The 17,977-nt window shown below is 40.0% G+C and overlaps 1 protein-coding gene across 1 annotated transcript in view; it reads right to left on the bottom strand.

Moving 5' to 3' along the window:
- Positions 1 to 17,977, bottom strand: part of SIM2 (SIM bHLH transcription factor 2) — a gene marked incomplete at both ends in the record, with an annotated part of 54,037 nt that overhangs the window by 28,953 nt on the left and 7,107 nt on the right. The window contains one exon of the mRNA XM_084226491.1: positions 14,947 to 15,084. Within this exon, the coding sequence (XP_084082617.1) occupies positions 14,947 to 15,084 (138 nt within the window). The remainder of the gene's footprint in view (positions 1 to 14,946; positions 15,085 to 17,977) is intronic.

The raw sequence follows: 17,977 nt of genomic DNA, 5'->3' as shown, positions 1-17,977 counted from the left end.
ATCCTTCAGAGATATTCCAGCTGGACCTGGGTGATTCTTGTGGCTCACTTCCAGCTCAACTATTCTATTCTATTCTATTCTATTCTATTCTATTCTATTCTATTCTATTCTATTCTATTCTATTCTATTCTATTCTATTCTATTCTATTCTATTCTATTCTATTCTATTCTATTCTATTCTATCCCATCCCATCCCATCCCATCCCATCCCATCCCATCCCATCCCATCCCATCCCATCCCATCCCATCCCATTCCATTCCATACATTTATTTTATCTATTTTTGAATCCAAATTCTTGTGGATTTCCCATCCCTGGAAGTGTCCAAGGCCAGGTAGGACACTGGGGCTTGGAGCACCCAATGGGGTGCCACTGGATGAGCTTTAAGGTCCCTTCCAAGCCAAACCATTCCATGATTTTGTGATTCCATGAAATCAGAGCCCATATCCATGTCCAGGATGCCCATTTCAAATGCACCATTGTTTATTTTTTACCCAAATCCATGTTTCCCTTATCAGACTCATCAAAGTTTTTTCTGTTCCAGCAATTATTTCTATTTTAATCATTATTTCCCTATTGCCTAATCAGCCTATAATCTCCCTGCCTGAACAGATGGAGCTGAGTAGGTTCAGTAAAAGCTATAAGTGAGGCAGAAATTAAATGATTTAATTCAAATCCCAGCCCAGATTTGTCCAAACACCCTCCTAGAGCTGAAACACAGGGACCTGGGGATAAGAACACAGAAAATCTGTGGTGTGGACATGGAGAAGTTGTGTTTCTTTCTCAGAGCACCATTTCTACAAAGGGTCTCCTCTCCATGAATCCCTTTTTCCTTTATTAGCATATCCTGCAATACAGTTTAAGGCAAGAGCAAACCAGCTTTTTTCTATTTCACAGATTTGTATTTTCATATTCTCATAAACAGAATAAATGCCATGGTAAAGAAAAGGAGTCTTGATATTTTGGATAAAGAATTTGTGCATTTGTTCACTCCCATTGCACGACTGCCAAGCAGGATTCTCCAAGCATTTCTGTGAAATTATGGTTTTGTTTATGGAAGCCAGGATTGTCCATCCCTAGAGAAGAAACTCTGAAATCCATCTTTGCTTTCCAATCCATCTTTAATCTCTTTTGACAGAAAACAGTCACAGAATCCTGTGGTTGCTCACTGGAGCGAGGGAAGAAAGATCACCATGAACTTTTTTTCCCCACAGCTTCACCTCTCATGCCTTTGTTTTTTTTCTGAGGTAAAAGCTGCTCTTTTATCTCCCATTTCCAGATTTTGAAATGAGCAAAACATGACAGTGCTCTGTTGCAGAACCACTTTGTAAAGGAATATTCCTTAAACCGCCCATCTGTTGCTTTAGGAATGGAGCACCTCATCTGTCCCTGCACAAAAAAGTCTGGAAAGAAGCGTTAAAATGGGGAGATCTTGCCTAGCCAGTGATTTGTGTCTGCTCCACAGAGCAGCTGGGGTGCAAACCCAAATCCCAGCTCTGGTGGAGGAGCTGGAAAATGGAAAAGACAAGAATTTTTAGAGCCCCTAAAAACGGCCACTTGATCCCACCTTCCCTCCTGTCCACCTTGTGCCCGCCTGGAGCTCCCGCATCCCACAGGTCCCCGTGTCCCTGCCGGACTGTGCCACCCTGGAAACACAGACACAGAAATCCCCTGCACTGCCCACCCATCCCCCAGACACTCTGCAGGGTTTTGTCCCTTTTAGTTGTATTTTTTTTTGGATCTGCTCTGTTCTGTGAAGCCACACGTGCTCTGCTGTCACCGTGGGGGGATCTGCAGAGCGCCTGGGGCCCACACGGCCCCGGGCCTGCCCAGAGAGCTGGGGAGGATCTCGGCCTGGCCCTGGTGAGCACAGGGACAGGGATTTGTGAGGGACAGAAAGGTTTGGCTTGGAAGGACCTTAAAAATCACCCAGTGCCACCCCTGCCATGCAGGGACACCTCCCACTGTCCCAGGCTGCTCCAGCCCCAGTGTCCAACCTGGCCTTGGGCACTGCCAGGGATCCAGGGATGGAATTCCATCCCAGCCCTGCCCACCTTGCCAGGGAAGGATTTTTCCCCAACATCCCACCTAAACCTGTAAATTTCCAGTGTGAAGCCATTCCCTGTGTGCTGTCCCTGCATCCCCTGGAAATTGTCTCTCTCCAGGTTTCCTGGGGCTCCTGCAGGCCCTGCAAGGCCACCCTGAGCTCAGCCCAAAGCTTCTCCTGTGCAGGTGAGCAATGCCAGCTGTGCCAGCCTTTCCTCCCAGCAGAGGAATATCCTAAAACTCATCCTGGTGCCACCCCTGCCATGGCAGGGACACCTCCCACTGCCCCAGGCTGCTCCAAGCCCCAGTGTCCAGCCTGGCCTTGGGCACTGCCAGGGATCCAGGGGCAGCCCCAGCTGCTCTGGGAATTCCATCCCAGCCTCTCCCCACCTTGCCAGGGAACAATTCCTCATTCCCAATATCCCACCTAACCCCGTCCTTTGTCAGTTTAAAACCATTCCCCCTTGTCCTGTCACTCCATGCCCTCTTGAGAAGTCCCTCTCCAGCTCTCCTGGAGCCCCTCAGGCCCTGGAAAAAGCTCTGGGCTCTCCTGGAGCATCCTCCTCTCCAGGCTGAGCAGGATACAGGACACCACAGCTGCCATCCCTTAATTCTGAACAAGGGTGGCACCAAATTCCAAACAAAAGAAAAAAAAAGAGGTGCAGGGCTCAAGCAGAAGAGGTGCCTGCAAAAAAGACCAGTCTCAGGATAATCCTAGAAGGTGGAAATTCATGGTTGGCAAAAGGGACTTGCAAAACATTTTGATTTTCCCTGGTAAAGATTTGTTGAGGTAGAAAAGCAAAACCAGTTCTGTTGTCAGCCCATCCTGGAGTTCCAAACTTGCACAAACTGTCCACATTTCCCCCCATTTTGGGCAGTTCTGTTTCCTGCCTGTGTTCAGAATGCTGGCAGTGCTGCAGAGGGAAATTCTCCATTATCATTCCTATCATATCCAAACTCAGCCATTCACTGACATTGGTCTAAATTCTCCTTTGCTCCTCCAAGTGAAGCTCCCAAAGATTTCCTGGGGAAGGAATTCAGCAGGAAAGGAAAATAACAGATTTTTACTTTTTTTTTTCAGTAGATTTTACTGTTAATTACCCATGAAAAGAGATGTTTTAAGGAGTTGTCAGCAATTTGCCCTCTTTTTCTGCTTTTGTACATCAAAATTTATAATTTGTAAGTTATAATTTATAAAATGACAATTTCTATGTTTCTCAGATTTAAAGTAGCCCTAACAAACAGTGGCAACAGGATCATATTAAGCCATCACCTCTCAGTAACGCTTCTCCTGTAAAATATTTCTTAATTAATGAAAATTAAAATACTTTTCCATGTTGCTATTTTGCCCATGTACTACTAGAAAAAAATCTTCACAAGTTCATGCAAAAAACATCTTGCCAGATGCAAAATTTTTCTATTCCCTTCTTTAAATATGAAGTTTCTGCATGTAGGGAAGGTGGAGGAAAACCCTGCACGGGGATTTGCTGCTTGGCTGAGGGAAACAGAGCCCTTAAAGCATCAAGTGGAGTGGAGAAAGGCTGACATAATGTATTCCACATCCTCCTGCAGCTTCCATCAGGTTGTAACTTATCATTTCTCAATTATCCAGTTAGCAGAAAACTGGAAGAACTGCAGGAACTTCCACATTTCTTCCCCTGCTCTGGGGAATGTTCACAAACTGCTGTTAGCGCGCCACGCCTCGCCCTGTGAGTCAGCAAAATTTGGGAAGCTAAGGATGTCCTTTAAAGCTTTCAAATCCCAGGAAAAGCATCTGAAAGCAATAAGAGACACACAATGTCTGCCTGCAAACACACATGGAAAGGCAGCATTGATTCATTCCTTCTCCTGGTTAACCTGCAGCACAAATATTTTTTATTTTCTTCTTGTCTTGCTCGCAGCAGCTGCCAGGACAAGAGATGGATGGGTTGGGAAGTGTTGCTGCCCTGCTGCAAGCCTTAAACTCAGTGTTGTGAACTGGGAAACAAAGATTTCTGCATAAATGAGGAGACAGAGCAGCAACCCAGATGTTTTGGTTGTAAATTTTGAGGCCTTAAGGTCCTGGTTGCTCATGATCATCCCAGCCTGGGTTGGCATTCCATGGTTTTCCCTTCAAAGACCCTGCTGGTGGGAGCTGGATGTGATCAATAATCCTGGAGCAGCCCTCAGCACCCAGTACCTGAAATTTCAGCCTCCTCCAAAGAGCTCATCACCCCTGGAGAGGGCACTTGGTGGCATCACATCGATGCCTCAGGTTTGAGTTTTTCTATTTTTCAGGTTCTGTGCTGCTTTAGTGTGTGGGTCTGGGTTCATATTATGGGATGGTGAGCTCTGTGCACAGAGCAGGGAGACAAAACAATTCCTGCTCCAGCTGGGGACAGTGGTATTTTCTGGGTCCCCATTGCTGGGAGGAATGATGGATCTGACTCCATGCTCTCAGAAGGATAATTTATTATTTTATGACACTATATTATATTAAGGAATGCTTTACTAAACTATACTAAAGAACACAGAAAGGATGCAGACAGAAGGCTAAAAAGAAAATAATGAAAACTGGTGACTCTCTCCAGAGCCCTGACACAGCTTGGCCCTGACTGGCCAAAGAGTGAAAACAACTCACATGTTGGATAAACAATCTCCAACCACATTGCAAAGCAGCAAAACACAGGAGAAGCAAATCAGATAAGAATTGTTTTCATTTTTCTCTGAGGCTTCTCAGCTTCCCAGGAGAGAAATCCTGGGTGAAGGGATTGTTTAGAAAATGTGATGGTGACAGGGGACCAAGGACAAATGAGCCAAATCTCAGCCAGGAGCACAAACCCCGTGGGCTGGAGAGAGAAAAACAAGCAGGGTGGGACTGCAGGGGCTAAAGCTGGGATGGGACAATGAACTGCAAGGTGCAAATGGAGCAGAGCTGATCCCAGGGAGAGACCCCGTGCCCGGCCGGGCATTTTGGGGCCATTTTGGGTCATCTTGGGTGCAGCCCTGGCTGGGCTCTGGTGCTGCCCCAGGTGGGTCCATGCAGGAGATCCTTTGGATAAATCCCTGCTTTATTCTCGGACTCTGCCCAGCCCCTGCTCTGGGTCAGCCTGCACAAGGCATCAGTGTCACAAAGCCCTGCCAGCCTTGTCTCCTCACCATGCCAGAGCCAAAACTCTCTGCTGCTGAGCTCTGGCAGCTTGGACTGGCCTGGAAGTTTGGATTTAAGCTCTGTGTGAGGAGAGGAAATATTCAAACTCCCCAAGGCCTGCAGGAAGTTCTGGAGCTGCTGTTGATAGACCTCACCCTGAGTGCTGGGCATGTTCTGGGTGCCACCATAGAAGGAAAATCTAAAAGCTCTCAGAGAGTGCCCAAAGGAGGGACATGAGGATGGTGAAGGGTCTGGAGGGGCCACACAAGGAGAGGACACTTGGAATGTCCAGCTGGAGCAGAGGAAGCTGAGGGGAAACTCCTCAGGGGCTGCAGCTCCTCCAGAGGGGCAGCTCTGGTCTGTGATCTGACAGGACCCAGAGAGCAGCTGGGGCTGGGCCAGGGCAGGTTTAGGTTGGATTTTAGGACAAGGCTCTTCCCCCAGAGGGTGCTGGCACTGCCCAGGTGCAGACAGGCTCAGCAGCTGGTCTGCAGAGCAAACAACTAAATTAGCAGGAAAAGAAATTAATAAAACACGAGTTTAACCATGGCAAAGAAAAAACCAAGGCCATTAACATAGGAACTGATAAAATAAATATATAAGGGATATTTGCAGTACATTATTGAACAACATTCATACCTTAATAATTTGCTTTAAACTCTTACCAATTAATTATTAACATTAATTACTTTATACCAGTAAAATACAATAAGCTATTACTTTGTCCAATAAATATAATGAGCTGTTTTAATACAACTAATAACTTCATGCTTTGTTAAGAGTATAAAACTTGAAAACACCTTGTAATAAAGCAATTTTGAGTTGTTTTGGTTTCTTCCTAGGGTCAGAGTTGGGATTAAATGTGCAAGATGGCATTTTTTGTTTGGATTTAGATGTTTATTAATTTTTATCTATATTACAGTTTTATAAGTTGTGAGTTTTACAGTACTTCACACTAACAACCTACAAAATGGAGACTTTTTTTTTCTATAAGGCTTTTGAAGGATAAATTGTTTAATTAAGAAATTGCACTTAAATTCTTTTTACTTTTAACTTAATCAACTACTTGTGGTCAGCAATGGGGACTTTTTTATCCAATGACACAAAACCACCCAAACCCATGGAGAAGAAGGTGAAGGAGGAGAAGGTGAAGAAGGAAGAGAAGAAGAAGAAGAAAGTGAAGAGGGTGAACTAGAAAGAGGAGAAGAAGGAGAAGGAGGAGAAGGAGGAGGAGGAGGAGGAGAAGAAGAAGAAGAAGAAGAAGAAGAAGAAGAAGAAGAAGAAGAAGAAGAAGAAGAAGAAGAAGAAGAAGAAGGAGAAGAAGAAGGAGAAGAAGAAGGAGGAGGAGGAGGAGGAGGAGGAGAAGGAGAAGGAGAAGGAGAAGGAGAAGGAGAAGGAGAAGGAGAAGGAGAAGGAGAAGGAGAAGGAGAAGGAGAAGGAGAAGGAGAAGGAGAAGGAGAAGGAGAAGGAGAAGGAGAAGGAGAAGGAGAAGGAGAAGGAGAAGGAAAAGAAGGAGGAGAAGAAGGAGGAGGAAGAAGAAGAAGAAGAAGAAGAAGAAGAAGAAGAAGAAGAAGAAGAAGAAGAAGAAGAAGAAGAAGAAGAAGAAGAAGGAGAAGAAGGAGGAGGAAGAAGAAGAAGAAGAAGAAGAAGAAGAAGAAGAAGAAGAAGAAGAAGAAGGAGGAGGAGAAGAAGAGGAAGGAGGAGGAGAAGAAGAAGGAGGAGGAGCAGCCTCCATCCTAAAACCTCCATCCTGCTTTCTATCTATCACTGCATTCTAAACCTTCAAACTCTGAGTTTCCCACCCTGTGATATCACACACTTCTATCCAAACTGCACCCCCACCATCCCAGTTCTGTCATTCCATTCTGGAAGCTTCTCCAGGCCCTCAGGTCACTGCAGTGTTCTCTGGGGTCAGTGCCTGGCAGCACAGGAAGCCCCAAATTCTCAGCACCCAGGGTTCCAACAGAAACCATTGTTATCTCTACACAACAACATCTCATCATCATTCTCTCTCTCAACAGCAACACCAGAGGCTGCTGGCACTGCCCAGGCTCCCCAGGGAATGCCAGAGCTCCGGGAGCCTTTGGCAGCACTGCCAGGGATGCCCAGGGTGGGATTGTTGGGGGGTTTGGGCAGGGACAGAATTCCATGGTCCTTGTGGGTCCCTCCCCACTCAGGATATTCCAGGATCAGCCAGAATTCAGCAGGGCAGCACGAGGAGCACCTGGCAGGTGCTGCACTAAGGAGGAGGCCCCGAGGCTCTGGTCAGTCACAAATTTAACTTTGCAGGTTTGCAGGGTCAGAAAGTGCTTTTGTCTGATCCTGGTCTAGGAATCCTGGTGCCAGCCTGTGCAGGTGGAACACAGAGGGTGAGATTCAGGTTTGAGGCTTCACAGCCACCAAACCAACCCAAAACACCCCGAGGTGCTGCAGAACAGAAATAATTTAACAATATTTGGCATCATCTGAGATCTGAGCCCAGCCAGCCCTCACAAATTGGAGCAGGTATCAAAATATTCTCCTCTTTTCTTTAACTCTTTCTCATTTCTCCTGCTAACCCTCCCCAGCTGAGTAGAATGGATTTGCTTTGTCACAAATGAAGCAAAGTTTGCCTGAAGACTCATAGGAAATGATTTGCTGAGCCATTCCCAAATTTTAATGTTTATTCCTTCTCCACACCCAAAACTCCCTCAGCTCTTGGCTTCTCTCACAGCAAAGGATCTGCACCTATTGCTTTGCATTTTCCATGCTGCTCATGCAAGTAAAAAGCAGCTTCAAAACTTTGTAAGTTCGAGCTAAAATTCTCCAAAGCCTCCACAGCTCATGGGGTTTATGATTTTCATTGAGTCATGGCCTGGAGACTTAAAATTTGGAGGAGAATTAAATCAGATAAGTAATCTGGGAAGTTCAGGTCATTAAATATAAATATTTTAACATTATTTTATAAAAATATTAATATAAAAAATAATAGAAATGGAAATGGAAATGGAAATAGGAATAGGAATAGGAATAGGAATAGAAATAGGAATAGAAATAGAAATAGAAATAGAAATAGAAATAGAAATAGAAATAGAAATAGAAATAGATAGAAATAGAAATAAATAGAAATAGAAATAGAAATAGAAAATAAAAATATCTTCTCCAAGTCCAGGAATCCAAAGGTGATGTTGCTTTGAGGTTTTTACCAATTAATTTTCTCTGCCACACAAAATTCCATACAAAAGACACATAAATGGATCAAAATTTGAAATAATTTTCCTTATTCCTATCCTAAATTTCATTATCAAAGACTTTATTCTCTTTGCCTAAATTCTGTCTTCTGCAAATACACCCAGCCTTGGTCTGGAGACATCAAAACTGGAAAAAATCCCTGCTTCCCTCAGAAATTTTTTCCTGTGGCTGCTCAAACTCCAAGTTAAAAATGTGTGCATTATTCTGATTTGAGCTTTTGTGGTTTCAATGCACAGATGTTGGTCCTTGAAATTTTGTTGGGTTGTTTTGGTTTTTTTTTTAATTCTAGATCCATACTTTATTTCTCAACATTCTGTTTCTTTGGAAATTTGTGCACACAGTAATTAAGTTACTTCTTAATTCCAGAATCCTGGAAGGGATTGGAACCCTGGTACTGACAATTAGAACACTGCATTTACCCTAAAGCCATAGAAAAAGCTTCCAAAATTAAATTATATATCTAATATTAAATAGTATAAGATTATTAAATAATATAAGATTATAAGTGTGCAGTTTGAATAGAAGTGTGTAATCCACATAGTATAAAATTTAGAGTTTAAAGTTTTAAAATGGAATAATAAATATAAAACAAAATAGAGATTTTAGAGCAGAGACAAGTCCTTCATCTTCTTCTTCATAAGTTCAAGTAGAATTGTGTAATTAAATTTAAAATTCCACATTGCAGACCACAAGTAATTAGTTATTGGGTTAAAAGTAAAAATAATTTGTGTCATTTCTCAATTGGATACTTTATCCTTAAAAGATCTTGAAGATAAAAGAACACAGCTCCATTTTTATTTTAATAAAGTACTGTAAAACTCACGGTTTGTAAGACTATAATATAAATAAAAACTAATAAACATCCAAGTCAAAACAAGAAATGCCATCTCATACATTTCATCCCAACCATAACAAAAAAAACCCCACAAAAAACCCCCAAAAAACCAAACAAAAAACCAAAACAACTACCAAAAAAAAAAAAAAAAAAAACCAACAAAAAAAAACCAATTAAAAAAACCACCTCCACACACAAAAAAACCCCAAACAAAACCAAAAAAAAACCAAAACCACCAAAAACTCCCCAGGAAGAGACTTTAAAAATCTCCTCATCCCACCCCTGCCATGGCAGGGATCCAGGGCCAGTCTCAGCTGCTCTGGGCACTTTTCTCATCATATTCCCAAATTTTATTGCATTTATTATTGCTATGAAATCCAAACTTCTGGAACCATGTGATTCTTCAAGTATTTCCTCTGTATTAAAAAACCAAATTAGCTGCACTCTGTGTTTGAAGCTGTGCCTTGTTCTACATTAAACATGAGGATACCCAGGGCAAACTTTAGTAATTTAAATAAAATAAGTTAAAAATTTTATACTTTATAAATAAAATCTATTCTATTATTATATATAATCTTTATAAATGTTATTTATAAATAATATTTTGTAATACTGGGGTGGTTTATCTGAAGAAAAACAATGTGACAGTGAGGATTGTGTAAAGAAATCCACACACTGCCTGATTTTATGCAAAGCAATAATTTGCATTTCCCTTAGAAATAAACAGAGGTGGCACCCAAATTTACAAAAACTCTAAAAACCAGAGGTCAAAAATTATCTGTGCTCTGGGTTGTTTAATCCAAATAACAGAATATCACAAAGCACAGATATTGTTGATATTTGTGGTTTTATTCCTCCCAAAACAGATCTTATCCAGCTGCAGCTGCTGGACTAAACATGATATGAATATCTGAGCTTTAGCTGAAGAAAACATCTTGAGCAAGGCAAGTTCTGTGATCCAAGCTGGAAATTTGGGATATAAAACTCTGTGTCTGCATTGCAATATTGATTTTATGCCTAAGCAATTCCCCAGATTGCAGAAATCTATAAGATAATAAAGTTATAAAAGGAAATTTTTGATTCCACCCAGTGACTTGATGATTTGGGCATGTTTTAAAAGATTAAAAGAGGGAAAATCAAACTGAAATGACAAAAAATAATCTGTTTATTTTAAATCAAGCCACTTTCACTTCACTGCCCTTTAAGTTATTTGTAGAACTCCACATTTTACTTAAACATTGAAAATATCTACTCAGCCACGGGCAGAAGTTACTTCATTCCTGTCATTTATTCAATGGTTTTTAAATCTTCACTGGATTAAATAAAAAAATTTGGTTTGGTTCTTGCAGGCCAGGTAGTTTCAGGTTATACCTCAAGATTTTCATGGATAAAACACTGCAGGAAAGGGAATTACTGGCACAGGGAAGGCAACAGTAAATAAATATTTGCTCATTCTGTGCATTTTAGAAAGATTTAGCTGTAGATTCTGGAGATTTTTATACAACCAGTCCAATACAGAGATAAAATAAAATAATCCCTAAAGAGAACAGAATTCCTTTCTTTGTCTCCTCCAGATCTGGGAATCCAAAGGAGATGTTGTTGCTTTGAGGTTTTAGGCAGTTAATTTCCTCTGCCACACAAAATTTGATGCAAAACACACAAAAACTGACCAAAATTGAAAATAATTTCCTTTATCCTATCCCAAATTTCCTTATCAATGTAGGATGAGGCAAAGAAATCTGCAGAGAATGGGGAATTGATCTGGAAACCTAATTTCTTTATTTATATCCTCCAGGTCTGGGAATTTAAAGGAGATGTTGTTGCTTTGAGGTTTTAATCAATTAATTTCCACAAAATTTGATACAAAACACACATAAACAGACCGAAATTGAAAATAATGTTCCTTATTCTTATCCTAAATTTCCTTGTCTATGTAGGATGAGGCACAGAAAGCTGCAGAGAATGAGGAATTATCTGGAGACTGAATTCCTTTATTTATCTTCTCTAATTCTGGGAATTTAAAGGGGATGTTGTTGCTTTGAGGTTTTAATCAATTAATTTCCTCAAAATTTGATGCAAAACACACACAAACAGACCAAAATTGAAAATAATTTCCTTTATCCTATCCCAAATTGCCTTATCAATGTAGGATGAGGCACAGAGAGCTGCAGAGAATGAGGAATTATCTGGAAACTGAATTCCTTTATTTATATCCTCCAGATCTGGGAATTTAAAGGAGATGCTGTTGCTTTGAGGTTTTTATGAATTAATTTCCTCTTCCACACAAAATTTGATACAAATCACACATAAACAGACCAAAATTGAAAATAATTTTCCTTATTCCAACCCTAAATTTCCTCATCAATGCAGGATGAGGCAAAGAAAGCTGCAGAGAATGAGGAATTATCTGGAAAATTAATTCCTTTATTTATATCCTCCAGGTCTGGGAATTTAAAGGAGATGCTGTTGGTTTGAGGTTTTAATCAATGAATTTCCTCAAAATTTGATACAAAACACACATAAACAGACCAAAATTGAAAATAATGTTCCTTATCCTAAATTTCCTTGTCTATGTAGGATGAGGCACATAAAGCTGCAGAGAATGAGGAATTATCTGGAAACTGAATTCTTTTATTTATCTTCTCTAATTCTGGGAATTTAAAGGGGATGTTGTTGCTTTGAGGTTTTAATCAATTAATTTCCTCAAAATTTGATGCAAAACACACAAAAACTGACCAAAATTGAAAATAATTTCCTTTATCCTATTCCAAATTGCCTTATCAATGTAGGATGAGGCAAAGAAATCTGCAGAGGTTTGGGAATTGATCTGGAAACCTAATTTCTATATTTACATCCTCCAGGTCTGGGAATTTAAAGGAGATGTTGTTGCTTTGAGGTTTTAATCAATTAATTTCCTCAAAATTTGATGCAAAACACACATAAACAGACCAAAATTGAAAATATTTTTCCTTTATCCTATCCCAAATTTCCTCATCAATGCAGGATGAGGCAAAGAAAGCTGCAGAGAATGGGGAATTGATCTGGAAACTGAATTCCTTTATTTATATCCTCCAGGTCTGGGAGATGCTCTTGCTTTGAGGTTTTTATCAATTAATTTCCTCTTCCACACAAAATTTGATACAAATCACACATAAACAGACCAAAATTGAAAATAATTTTCCTTATTCCAACCCTAAATTTCCTCATCAATGCAGGATGAGGCAAAGAAAGCTGCAGAGAATGAGGAATTATCTGGAAACTGAATTCCTTCATTTATCTTCTCTAATTCTGGGAATTTAAAGGAGATGTTGTTGTTTTGAGGTTTTAATCAATTAATTTCCTCAAAATTTGATACAAAACACACATAAACTGACCAAAATTGAAAATAATTTTCCTTTATCCTATCCTGAATTTCCTCATCAATGCAGGATGAGGCACAGAAAGCTGCAGAGAATGGGGAATTGATCTGGGAAAAATTGTGGATTATTTGTTTTTGACAGAGAAATGAATCCCAGTTGTTTGCTCCTGGCTTTAAATCTGTAAAAATCTCTAAAAATGAATTGAAAAATATTGACATTTTAAGCCAAACAGGAGGATGCTGCCATTGCCAAGCCAGTAGGTATAAAATATCTCCCTACTGATTCTGGATATCAGCAAACCTGCAGGAAAATTCCTGGATTTCACAGAATTATTGAGGCTGGAAGAGACTTGAAAGATTCTCCAGTCCCAGCATGAAAATCACCCTTCAATCATTTCCATCAGGGGTCTCCTCTGTTTATCAGTAAGTTGGAAAAATTGAGAAAAAATCTTTAAAATATCAATATGGTTTTTTAAAATATCAAATTTTTTTAAAATTCTGACAGAGGAATGAACAAATTATGAAATAATCATAGGGAGGAGTTTGAGAAAAATAAGAATTTGCTTGCCAAGACATCAAGGGAGTTTTTTTTTCTGACAACTTGTTTGGGGAGGAAGAAAAGAGAAGGAGGCTGAGATAATTTTTGCATTTCCAGCATTTGGAGCAGTCCAGGTGCTCCCAGGCACATCAACATTCCCTGAATTCAGAATTTACAGCTCTGCCCTGATGGAATCACAGAGGCCAGAACCAAGCACAGGCACTAAAACTGAAAAAAAAAAAAGAAAAAGAAAAATCCTGGACAAAATTGTAGCAAGAACCCAAAATTCCACATGATTTTGGGAAAGACTGACAAAAACTGGCAGCTGAAATCAATAAACCCAGATAAATCAATGATGAAATACAACTGGGAGCTCCTTTGTGCTGGAGCCAGACTGGTTCTGATCTTTGGAAGTTCAAAGGATTGCCCCTGAGGAAGCACAAACTAAAAAAATGAGAATATTTTTGTTTCTGACCCAGAAATTGCAACACTGAGGTGACAACTTTGCACCCAAAGGGTGGGGTCAATATTTCTGTGGGTGACAGCAGAAGAGGACAAGATTTTCCACAAGAAGTCACTTTTTAAATGAGATTTTTTTCTTTGCCAAACCCATTTCTGCTCTGCCTGCAGTGGAGAATATTAAGTCTGGGTTTTGTTGTCCAAGCTTTGAATTTTACAGTTGTTTTAAACTATTCAGAATATCCTTCCATTTCCCAATCAGCTGATGTTTTCTTAGTTCTTTTCCCACTCAGACCTTGCAGCTGAGCTGTGGCCACCACAAGATTTCTGCAGCCTCAGCAGTGATGACAAAATAAAAGAGATGAAACAACCACTGGGCTAAAATAAAAACCTGTTTACAGCTCCATGGCATAAAAGGTATTATTTAATTGAGGGCACCTTATTCCCTGTAAGAACATTAAATCCTGGATCAGACCTTTGAGTTCCTGCTGCTCCCCCATTTGAGCTTCAAACAGGATAAATAAAAATGGAAAGAAATGGAAATAGAAATAGAAATAATAGAAATAGAAATAATAGAAATAGAAATAATAGAAATAGAAATAGAAATAGAAATAGAAATAGAAATAGAAATAGAAATAGAAATAGAAATAGAAATAGAAATAGAAATAGAAATAGAAATGAAATAGAAATAGAAATAGAAATAAAAATCTCCATGGCACAAAAGGCATTATTTAATTGAGGGCACCTTGTTCCCTGTAAGAACATTAAATTCTGGATCAGAGTTTTGAGTTCCTACTGCTCCCCCATTTGAGCTTCAAACAGGATAAATAAAAATGAAAAGAAATAGAAATAATAGAAATAGAAATAGAAATTATAGAAATAGAAATAGAAATGAAATAGAAATAATAGAAATAATAGAAATAATAGAAATAGAAATAAAAATCTCCATGGCATAAAAGGCATTATTTAATTGAGGGCACCTTGTTCCCTGTAAGAACATTAAATTCTGGATCAGAGTTTTGAGTTCCTACTGCTCCCCCATTTGAGCTTCAAAAAGGATAAATAAAAATAAAAATAAAAAATAAAAAAATAAAAATACACTTAAAATAGATATAGATATAGGTATAGATATAGGTATAGATATAGGTATAGATATAGGTATAAATATAAATATAAATATAAATATAAATATAAATATAAATATAAATATAAATATAAATATAAATATAAATATAAATATACTACTGGATTCATGGAACACTTTGGGTTGCAATTTGTCACATTTTAGCTTGGAATTGGTTTTTAAACATTATTTTTCTGCTGTGTTTTAATGGCAGATCTCAGAAATACCTTGCAGGAGGTGAGGATGCAGAGGCTGGTGGGCAGTGAGGACAGCAGTCATCTCATCATGGTCTGAGGGGTGGATGTACTCATAAATGCTGTTTCCAGTCAGCTCCACCTGGAAAAAAACCCATGGGATAAAAGCAGCTGGATCATTTTCTGCCCTCAAACACTCCAGGGTTAAAACAGGAGCTGGGTGTATCAAAAGCATCTTCCAAATCACAGCCATTAATGCCAATTAATTCTTTCCTCAGCGGTGATTGATGGCAGAGAGGTTTTTGTGGGAATTTCTGGTGTTGCATCAGGGACAGAAGAGCTCTTGTTAGAGCTGGGAATGAAGTGATAAATTAGAGCAGCTGTAGAAAAGTTAAATTGCCACAAACGGGAGGAAAACTGGGAGCTGTGGAAATGCCTCTCAGGAAGGCAAATATGAAAATAAAAATGATGTTCCTGCAAGTTCCCAGAAAGTCTCACCTGCTCTCACACAACCCCTTGGTGTTCTCCCACCAGCAGCAGGGCCAAAATGACTCTTGCTGAAGATATTCCAGGAACAGGGGTTTGGGAGTGGTTTTTATGGGTTTATATCCCTGTTTTCTCTACCTCTTGAGCTCTGTTTTCTCTCATAGCCACTAATTCTGATATCACTGCTATAAACACATGGTGAGCCTTTGCTTCTGCCAGGGTCAGGATGAAATGTGTGAGAGGGTATTTCTTGTTGGACTCAGATGTTTATCAGTTCTGATCTCTGTCACAGTCTCACAAACCCTGAGCTCTGCAGCACTTCACTGCCACAAACTAAAAATGGAGCCCTGCCTCTCTCCAAGGCCTTTGGAGGACAAACTGTCCAATTAAGAAATGACACCTCAATTATTTTCACTTTTAACCCAATACCCAACCACCTGTACCTGCAATGGGGACTTTTTTATCAATGACACAAAACCACCCAAACCCAGGGAGAAGGAGGAGAAGAAGGAGAAGAAGAAGGAGAAGAAGAAGAAGGAGCAGAAGGAGAAGAAAGAGAAGGAGAAGGAGAAGGAGAAGGAGAAGGAGAAGGAGAAGGAGAAGGAGAAGGAGAAGGAGAAGGAGAAGGAGAAGGAGAAGGAGAAGGAGAAGGAGAAGGAGAAGGAGAAGGAGAAGGAGAAGGAGAAGGAGAAGGAGAAGGAGGAGAAGAAGGAGGAGAAGAAGGAGAAGAAGGAGGAGAAGAAGGAGAAGAAGGAGAAGAAGGAGAAGGAGGAGGAGAAGAAGGAGAAGGAGAAGAAGGAGAAGAAGAAGGAGAAGAATGTGAAGAAGAAGAGGAAGAAGAACGAGAAGAAGAAGGAGGAAGAGGAGAAAGAGAAGACGAAGGAGAAGGAGAAGGAGAAAAATGAGGAGAAAAAGGAGGAGAAAAAAGAGGAGAAAAAGGAGGAGAAAAAGGAGGAGAAAAATGAGAAAAAGGAGAAGAAGAATGTGAAGAAGGAGAAGGAGAAGGAGAAGAAGAAGAAGAAGAAGAAGAAGAAGGAGCAGCAGAAGAAGAAGAAGCAGGAGAAGAAGAAGGAGCAGCCTCCCCCCTAAAGCCTCCACCTTGCTTTCTGTCTATTCCTGCATTCTAAACCCTCAAACTCTGAGTTTCCCACCCTGTGATATCACACACTTCTATCCAAACTGCACCCCCACAATCCCAGTTCTGTCATTCCATTCTGGAAGCTTCTCCAGGCCCTCAGGTCACTGCAGTGTTCTCTGGGGGTCAGTGCCTGGCAGCACAGACAGGCTGGAATTCTCAGCAGCCAGGGCTCCAACAGACACACATCCAGAGAACTCCACTTTTTTAAAAATTAAAAATACTACAAAACTTACTACAAAAATGAAGGTACACAAATGGCCTCGGAGAGAACCCAAAAATCAGATTTCCATGGATTTTCACTGCTCTGAACAAAGCCTCACAGGGAAGATCTGCCTTAAATATTTGTGCATTCCCTCTCCTGCCCTGAACTTTGCTCCAGCCCTTCCTACTGCTAACAGTGGCACCAAAAACCAAAAAGAGCCTCGTGCCCCCCATGTCCCCTCTGCCAGCTCTGCTTGGCACCCCCCAAACCCCTGAGAAAAGTCCCAGAAAGCTGCAGGAATGGATTTAAGGGGGAAACAGAACAGAATTCCTTTATTTATCTTCTCTAAGTCTGGAAGTCTAAAGGAGATGCTGATGCTGTTGCTCTGAGGTTATTAGCAATTAATTTCCACAAAATTTGATACAAAACACACATAAATGGATCAAAATTGAAAATAATTTTCCTTTATCCTATCCTAAATTTCCTTGTCTAGATAGGATGAGGCAAAGAAAGCTGCAGAAAATGAGGGATTGTTCTGGAAACAGAGCTGAATTCTTTTATTTATCTTCTCTAAGTCTGGGAATCCAAAGGAGATGCTGTTGCTGTGAGGTTTTTATTGATTAATTTCCCCAAAATTTGATACAAAACACACATAAATGGATCAAAATTGAAAATAATTTTCCTTTATCCTATCCTGAATTTCCTTGTCTAGATAGGATGAGGCAAAGAAACCTGCAGAAAATAAGGGATTGATCTGGAAACTGAATTCCTTTATTTTTCTTCTCTAAGTCTGGAAATCCAAAAGAGGTGCTGTTGCTTTGGGGTTTTTATGGATTAATTTCCACAAAACTTGATACAAAACGCACAAAAACAGACCAAAATTGAAAATAATTTTCCTTTATCCTATCCTAAATTTCCTTGTCTATGCAGGATGAGGCACAGAAAGCTGCAGAAAATGAGGAATTTATCTAGAAACAGACTGAATTCCTTTATTTTTCATCTCTAAGCCTGGGAAATCCAAAGGAGATGCTGTTGCTTTGGGGTTTTTATGGATTAATTTCCACAAAATTTGATACAAAACACACATAAACATTCCAAAACAGAAAGTCATTTTCCTTATTCCCATCCTGAATTTCCTTACAATGTAGGATGAGGCAAAGAAAGCTGCAGAGAATGAGGGATTTATCTAGAAACAGACTGAATTCCTTTATTTATCTTCTCTAAGTCTGGGAATCCAA

Source organism: Fringilla coelebs (assembly GCF_963513975.1).
Source record: "Fringilla coelebs genome assembly, chromosome: 2".
Taxonomy (NCBI): domain Eukaryota; kingdom Metazoa; phylum Chordata; class Aves; order Passeriformes; family Fringillidae; genus Fringilla; species Fringilla coelebs.
This window is presented reverse-complemented; position numbering and strand designations above follow the sequence as displayed.